General features: G+C 35.7%; 1 protein-coding gene across 2 annotated transcripts; it reads left to right on the top strand.

Annotated features, from left to right (window-relative positions):
* The first annotated feature begins 1,025 nt into the window (after nt 1-1,025).
* Nucleotides 1,026-8,278, top strand: LOC122656615 (U-box domain-containing protein 35-like). 2 transcript variants are annotated; one of them, XM_043851218.1, is made up of 10 exons: nt 1,026-1,180; nt 1,732-1,948; nt 2,799-2,917; nt 3,006-3,124; nt 4,257-4,453; nt 5,285-5,493; nt 5,717-5,818; nt 5,952-6,380; nt 6,995-7,747; nt 7,851-8,278. In XM_043851218.1, exons 2-10 carry the CDS (start codon nt 1,744-1,746, stop codon nt 8,028-8,030), a joined length of 2,313 nt encoding a protein of 770 aa, XP_043707153.1. In that variant the 5' UTR covers nt 1,026-1,180; nt 1,732-1,743; the 3' UTR covers nt 8,031-8,278. The 2 variants fall into 2 exon arrangements, with proteins under 2 accessions (XP_043707153.1, XP_043707163.1); XM_043851228.1 differs by lacking the exon at nt 1,026-1,180 and having other exon boundaries at nt 1,686-1,948.
* The last annotated feature ends 295 nt before the right edge of the window (nt 8,279-8,573 follow it).

Raw genomic sequence — 8,573 nt, 5'->3', positions numbered from 1 at the left:
TTCGGTTTTCGTTATCCGATTCACAACCGGTTTACATGCGGTTGGTGTAGTGTTGTTTTGGGAAACAGTAATGAAGACAACCTTGGTTTTCTTTGCCTTTATATTCCCGTGTTTCCTCATTCTCTCTCGGCCTCCCTCACTCATCATATTTCCATGTCTATGTGATAAAAATAAAAAACTTATCATCTTCACCCGTCTTTTTCCTTTTCTATTCTTTATTTTTTCATTTTTTTTTTCTTCACTCACATGATGAGCAAATTATTTCTTTTATTAAAAAATAGGATTTTGTTAATCCATTTTAACATCATCCATAATTTTCAATTCATACTTGAACTATATAATATACAGTTAACCCATGGCATTTTATTTATTTTATGCTTCAATTTGATACGATAATTATATTTATTAAATTAATTATATGTTATTAATTAATCCAATTGATGCATGGGTTAGTATTAAAGTAAGAGGTATCGATTTCTAATCGATTTTTTCGGTTTCTTATTCGATTTAGAATTGCGGTTTTGCGGTGAAAGTCAAAACCGAACCGAAAAAAGAACCTATAAAATCAAAACCGAATCATTTTTCTGCGTGCGATTCGATTCGATCATAAGTGGTCGGTTCCGATATTCGATTTCGATTTTATTTTAACATCCTTACTTTTAAGTGCAATGGGCGGTGCATCAGACTTGACTTGAGAGGATAAAGATCGTCTCACATATGTTCATGCACCCCGGGCTCTTTCATTTATTTCAAATTCCTAGATTTTGTTTTTTTGGTATGAACTGAAGTCTTTTTTAGGTTTTTTTTGGTAGAATAAGACCTGAAGTCCTCTTTAAGAGAAGCTTGACATATGAACAAAGGGACCCACACTATTAAATACAGAAATTGGAAGGATATTTGAGATTGGCGGTGGGAGAACGATCAAATACGAAAAAAATGGAGGGATATTCGGAGAATGGTTAATGGGTTAACGACCACGACACGACATAGCTGTCTTTGAAATTTCTGCGGCCGTTTTGTTTTTTGGGACCTTCTCCTTCTCCTTCTCCTTCTCACTGACAAGGAAATTGCTGCTCTCTTCTTTTGAGACTTTGATTGATTGAGAAAACAGAGACTTTAGTTTCTCTTTTATCAGATGGTTTCTGCAAGAGCACCACCAGTTTTGAAGCTCTAATAAGCTGTAAGTAATGGTTGTAGTTTTGTGCTTGTTTTCTTCTCAAGAGTAGCTTTAAACCTTTTATATGGAATTGAATGTTTTTGTTTCATGACAATCATTTCTTGTATTAGACTTGTAAAGAATGACTTTGTCCTTTCTGGGTGGTTTTATCTCTATACTGGAAAGGAAGTTGTCCTCTTCTTCTACTCTGTTTTTGTTATGTTTTCTGTTCTGTACTTCTATTCCTGGCAATGGCAGAAGACCCATTTGATTTTGCTTCTTCTTTGGTTGGTCATGGCTGGGATTCCTGTTTGAGATAGTATAAGCCTATAAGACTTCAAACCATCCATTCTTTCTCAGCTTTAATGATTTCATTTGTTTTGATTCTTTCTACTTCTTTCCATTCCATTTGTCATAAGGCTCATAGGAGATACTTTGTGAGATTCTCCCCTTAAATATGTGGACAGAGATGTAGATTATGTTTATTACTTATTTTTTAAGTATGTGAATTTTGTTTTGGATTCTGAGTAAATTCTTTCCCCCATTCCCTCCATTCCCTTACCCCCTTTTTATAGAGAACTGGACCAATGATGGAAAAAAGGGAGATTCTTGAAGCAGAGGACAGTCTTGTATTGCCACCTCCTCCTCCTTTAACTGTTGCAGTGGCTATCAGTGGTAGTAAACAAAGTAAATGGATTCTCAGATGGGCACTGGAGAAGTTCATTCCGGAAGGGAGAATTTTATTCAAACTGTTGCATGTTCGTCCAAAAGTTACTGTGATCCCTACTCCTTGTAAGTGATATTCTTCATAGTAATAATTCTCCATAAAAAATAAGATATCAAAATTTTCTGTTCAATCTCTACACTCAGTTTGAAAAAAAATTGTTGAAACTAGAAGATTAATAAAGAGGAAGAAGATTACCAAAAAAAAAAAAAAAAAAGAGAACTTGTGGAAACAGTAACAAGTTGACTTAGGTTTCATCACTGAAAAGGCATGTTGGGTAACAAAGTCTGTACTGCACACTGAACTTTCAGCCTGAAAACACTCAAACACAAAGATGTTGTATGTGGCAAAGATTTACAGTGCAATAAGAAGACTTGCATAAATTACCTATAATCCAATTGCATATAAACTGTGAGAAGAATCCTCTTACGAATGGATGAAACGAATATTGCAGCATAATAATTTGGGATTAAGAGACGGGTATGCTATCTATAGTGATTTGGTAACATTACCTTTTCTTTTTTCCCCTTTTTTCAGAACTTCCCTTACCTTGTTAAGGGCAATAATATATCCCATCTGTTAAAGGGTTTTGTGTGTGTGTGTAGTAGCCAACCATAAAGTTAAAAAGAAGCTGCCCAGGATCCTGTTTCCATGTAGGTGCTCACACTGTTCTGTTTCCAATCTCAAAGAGTAGGAAATCTACCAACATGCAGTGTATTGTTAGGAGATCTAAAATTGAAGTATGGCTTGGTTTCTTATCCTTAATACTTTTAATTTGCTTCTACTGTTAGGCAATCACATCTAATTGTGACCAGAGATCAGATATTAATACAACAAACACAAGTCCTAGTCTTGAAAAGTTCTCAAAGAATAAGACAATTAAATTCAAATTACTTATTTCTTGTGGGAATTTGGCAGTGGGAACCCTACTTCTTTCTCAAGTACGAGAAGATTTAGCTGCTGAATATAAAAAGGTAGTGGAAAGACAAACAAGTGAGCTGCTTCTTCCCTACAAGCAATTGTGTGCTAGAAGAAAGGTTGAAATCTCTCTCTCTCTCTCTCTCTCTCTCTCCACAGGAAGAATGATAAATGTGTAAATTTACTCTTTTTTGGTCATGCTTATAGGTGCAAGTAGATGTCATGGTGATTGAAGCAGATGATGTCGCATGTGCAGTTTCAGAAGTAGTTTCCAAGTTCACAATCAGCAAGCTTGTCATAGGAGCATCCCTTGGCTTGTTCTCAAGGTAACAACACAGGACTTGTTTGTTAGAAAATTGGCCCTATTTTATGGACTAAGCAACACTGAAGATGATTATCTCTGTATAGGTTTTTTTTTATTTATTTTAAATAAGATATCTTCATTACCTTATATTTCTGAGCCACATTATTGAGCCCTCCAGTCTAGAGTCATTCCTCTTACTTGTTTGATCTCGTCACAAGAAAAGAAAAATATTTCATAATTTGCTTCATGAGAGCTGCCTAGCCATTTTCATGTTTTGTAGCAGAGGATGTTAGAGATTAATATTGGTACCTGTAAATTCTTTTTATTGTCAAAGCTGGTAAATAATAACTTTTGGTGCCTCTTTAGGTTTAACTGTATAAGTCTTTTGGTGAATCATAATCATATCCATCTTTACATAATATTAGTTACACTTGTGTTATTTTAGTATCACCCTATCGCATCATTATTTTGATCTCTCTCTCTTCTCCTTAGTCTACATATTTTGCTCATAATTGTAAATATTAAAATTTTTGTTTTTTTTTTTTTGGAGGGGGGTGGGGGGGGGGGGAGGATTAAGGAAATTTTGTTAGGCTAAAGGGTAAATATGGAAGAATTGGGCAATGGAGATTACAATTCATTTTACTTCTTGTCCAGTATATCTTCACAGAACTAACACAAAAGATGTTGCTTGCTATCACTGTCTAGAGAAGTTAAATGAAAGAATTATTTATAGATCATATGTTGAAATAGAAAGCATGCAAATATCCACTTTTGGTGGTTTTTGTGACAAGATGACATAATTAGCATCCCCACTTATACTTAAGGAGAGAATTATCCAGTCTAGGGTTTATGTTAGGGCTATTTTTGTATGTTGTCAATTACCAAATTTTCTTTACCCTAGTTCTCTTTACAACTAAATGTCTTTAAACAGTATTTGCTAATGGTATAAAAATGGGCTAGGGACGTATGATGGCTTTCATTCCTTAATTCTTGATTTCACCCTTTACTTTCGTGCTTCTGTTCCCTTTGTCTTTCTAATTGACCACTGACCCATCACGACATCTTATCTGTGATGGTTCTATATGCCGTATTCTCTCAATTTCATGATTTTCTGTCTTCATGAATCTATTTATTAATGAAAAAAATGTTTACAGGAAACTTAAGGGTCATACTTCATCCTCAAGAATCTCGGAATGCACTCCCAGATTTTGTACAGTCTACGTTGTATCAAAAGGAAATTTGGCATTTGTGCGTCCATCAACTTCAGTGGCAAACATGGGTACCAAAAGTGAAATCAGTGATACAAGTGAATCTGACAACAGTTCAAGTTATGCTTCCAGCTTACTGACAAGTATCTATCTCTCCCACTTAATGTCTTCATATTGGATAACCAGATATAATTTTGTTAGTTATCATTATACATATATACATGTATCTATATACTTGGTATCTATTCATAATGCATGTCAATTGTCTGTGTTGTAGCTACCAGAATGTGTTCTGCTTTTCATCCCCATCACATTTGAAGCCTTAACATCCACCATCCTTTCATTTGGTTATAAATTGTGTTCGGACCCCCTCATACATCTCCTTGGTTTGTTTATAACTTTATATATAGATGATTAGGTCCATAACATAGTTTGAAGGAAGGTACACTTTTTTCCCCCCTAGGATGTTTATGAGGCAATTTTCCTGTTTCCTGTGTCATCCAAGTCACCGTAAAGGAGTTGCAGAATTACAGTGTTCCAGAATATTTGTAGTGGTAAATTCATCATTAACAATCTCTTGGCTTTACTTGCTGTTATAAATGAGGAGTATTTATTCAGTTATGAAGATATAGCCCCTCTGGTTCCTTCTGAAATATAAGATAACACGCATTATTGCCTTCTGAAATCTAAGATAACACACATTAGCTTTTGTTCAAAGTTATAAACAACTTGTCGAAGTTGATTTGTGTTTAAGAATGCTGACTTTGTTACCAAGCTGCAAAGAATGGAAGAATAAATGTTAAGTTGATTTAATGTAGTGGTGAAAACTTGCTTTAGCATTTCTCTGCTCTTTTTATATTTGGCATGGGAAGACCCAGGCTTTACAGTTTCATGTTCTCATTCCTGTCTTCCTTTTCTACAAAATCAGAGGTTTCAAGCCTTTTCAACTATTAAACAGATCAAACTCTGTACAGGATCAACTCTAAACTATTCTAGAGGTTCATCTCTGGATACTAATGATGTGGAGGACATTATGAGTTCATATTCGAATGACAGAGACATCAGAAATGATGGAAGTATATTTTCTAGGAATGAAAGCTTTCGGATAGATAATGGCTCACAGCTTTCTGCTTGTGCATCCACCTCAGAAGCTCGAACAGATTTTTATTCATCAGGAGCCCAGGTAATTTTATTCTATGTATAAAATTCTTTGCAATAATATTCACCAGAGAAGACATTAAGAAAAAGTAGGCCTTATCTTTCTGACCCAGCTTATCAATGAGAACATCAGAAAACTTGAACACAGGTGTATGAAACTGATTAATGGGATAATCATAACCAGCTCGCTTTCTTCTTCTTGCATTTATAATCAAAGTTCAATAAAAAAATTTCTTATCTATTTGCAGGTTGATATTAATTTTGAGTTAGAAAGGCTGAGAATTGAACTCAGACATCTTAAGGGAATGTATGCAGTGGCTCAAAATGAGAAAATTGATGCTTCTCGAAAGGTAAGTTCAGGTCCCTATGGTGAAAGAACTGATAGGAAGGAAGTTTGAATCCTTAGAAATTTATATAAAGAATGAGTAAGAATCAGTCATAAGTCTTACGTATAATTATGCTCTTGTTTATGATTTGTATCAGCTAAATGACCTTAGTAAACGCCAGATGGAAGAAGTAGTTAAGCTCAAGGAGATCACCTCCATGGAGGAGGAAACTAAAGAATTGGCAAGACAAGAGAAAGAGAAACATGAAGCAGCAAGGAAGGAAGCTGAATACATAAAGAAATGTGCTGAAAGAGAAGCTTTAAAAAAGAAGCAAGTTGAGATTAAAGCCAACCGCGATGTGAGAGAGAAGAAAAAGCTTGAGAAAGCCCTTATAACTCCTGTTCAGTCATATGCGATTTTCACATGGGAAGAGATCGTATCAGCAACATCATCATTCTCTGATAATTTGAGGATTGGAATGGGAGCATATGGTACTGTTTACAAGTGTAGTTTGAATTATACGACAGCAGCTGTGAAAGTCCTTCACTCCAAAGAGAGTCAGTGGACCAAGCAATTCGAACAAGAGGTAGTGAAATTCTTCTCAGAAAACCCCAAATTGACCTATTTCTTCTATTATAATCATATGATGTTTCATTTTGTCTCACACCGTCATGTCTGTTAGAGTTGCAGATTCAATGATCATCCAAGTTTAAATGAACAGTCAATGTTTTAACTGTTAAGTAGAGTAGTAAAGCTTTGAGTGGTGAATCGATTCCAATCAAATTTGAATCATCTAAGATAATATGATTCCAATATAAGGTTGTCAAGAAAAGGCATGAACTAAATCCCCAGATATCTAAATTAGGGAAATTAGAACAACTTGAGAAGCAATCAATGTATTCTTTCTTAAAGAGAAGTCCATAGCAAGGATATGACATGGCACTCATAATCTAGATAAAAGTTTTCCATTCCTTTACTCGACATATTACAGCTCTAATCATAAGATTCAAGATTCAAACTATAAATTATAGTTCCAAGACTTAACATCAGAGGATTATTGAAAGCGATTCATGGACTCGAATTATTTAGGTTTTTGAGGGCTTTACCTTTAGTGTCTTTACTTTATTCTGCACTGAGATGTCCTCTTTAAGCATTTTGATTGGATAATACATTCATGTATTTTTGTTTATCTGCTTTCAGCTTGAAATCTTGAGCAAAATCCGTCATCCCCATTTGCTTCTTCTTCTTGGTGCTTGTCCTGATCACAGCTGCCTAGTTTATGAGTACATGGAGAATGGGAGCCTGGATGAGAGGTTGCTTCGAAACGATGATACACCCCCCATCCCATGGTTCGAACGGTACCGAATAGCTTGGGAAGTAGCCTCTGCCTTGACTTTCCTACATAACTCAAAACCAAAACCAATTATTCATTGTGATATGAAACCAGCAAACATCTTGCTTGATCATAACTTTGTTAGCAAGATTGGTGATGTAGGCCTTTCCATGTTGCTTCCTTCAGACCATTCTTCAGTAGCTACCATGTACAGAGATACAGGCCTTGTTGGGACTCTTTGCTACATAGACCCTGAATATCAACGGACTGGGTTGATCTCACCCAAATCTGATGTTTATGCATTTGGAATGGTGATCTTGCAGTTGCTAACAGCCAAACCTGCGATTGCACTAACTGGCATAGTGGAAGAAGCTATAGAAACTGGTCACTTGATGGACATTTTAGATTCGGAGGCTGGGGAGTGGCCAATTGAAGAAACACGAGAATTAGTTGTGTTGGGATTGAGATGTGCAGAACTACAACGTATTGATAGACCTGATTTGAAGACACAAGTCCTTCCAGTTTTGGAGAAATTGAAAGGGATTGCTGATAAGGCCAGAGATATGGCACCAACTTTCAGATCATCCCCACCACAACATTTCATCTGCCCAATACTTCAAGTATGCCTCTTGCTTATATCTATCTATCTATACATATTTCATTGCTAGTCAGCTGCATTCATTGATTGGAGTTTGATGTGGGAAATTTATTGTTTTCATACAGGATGTAATGGATGATCCCTGTGTTGCTTCGGATGGCTATACATATGACCGCAAAGCGATTGAGTTATGGCTCAAAGAGAATGATATCTCACCAATGACTAATTTATCTTTACCCAGTAAGGATCTTTTACCAAATTATAGTCTTCTCTCTGCAATTATGGAGTGGAAGTCCAGAAGATAATGGCACCTGACCCTCCTTCCGCTGAAGATCCATGGGCTTTCTCTGGTCTTGAAGATTGGGTTTTTATTTTCCTGTAAACTTTCTTGTAAATATATAGTTGTATATAATATTTTGAAAGGAAAATGTGGATTGATACGCATGTCCACTAAAGTCTTGACAGGGTTGTGGTGCACATTTTTCAATCTCAACTACATTATACACATTGTGATAACTGATAATGATGTTTTGCCCATAGGAGCAAAGAAAAATTTTGTGAGATTTTGATAATGCGTGTCACACCCTGAATTCCGAACCACCGGAATTTGTGACCGAAGCATACAAATACGCTCTCGCAATACCGTCAGGATCACAGATGCAGTATTTAAGCTAACTCTTCCACACCGCATAAGACACAAATGATCAGGAGAGAATATAATATATAATTAAATTAGAGTAAAGGAAGCTAAATGATATTATAATAACATAATGGTCAATGTTTATCCCTGCTCAATAAACCGCCACAAACATACTCAAAACCATGATGACATCCCATCAGGACTTATG

Source organism: Telopea speciosissima, chromosome 1 (genome assembly GCF_018873765.1).
Source record: "Telopea speciosissima isolate NSW1024214 ecotype Mountain lineage chromosome 1, Tspe_v1, whole genome shotgun sequence".
Classification (NCBI taxonomy): domain Eukaryota; kingdom Viridiplantae; phylum Streptophyta; class Magnoliopsida; order Proteales; family Proteaceae; genus Telopea; species Telopea speciosissima.
Note: the sequence above shows the minus strand (reverse complement) of the source record. Positions and strands in the feature narration are given on the sequence as shown.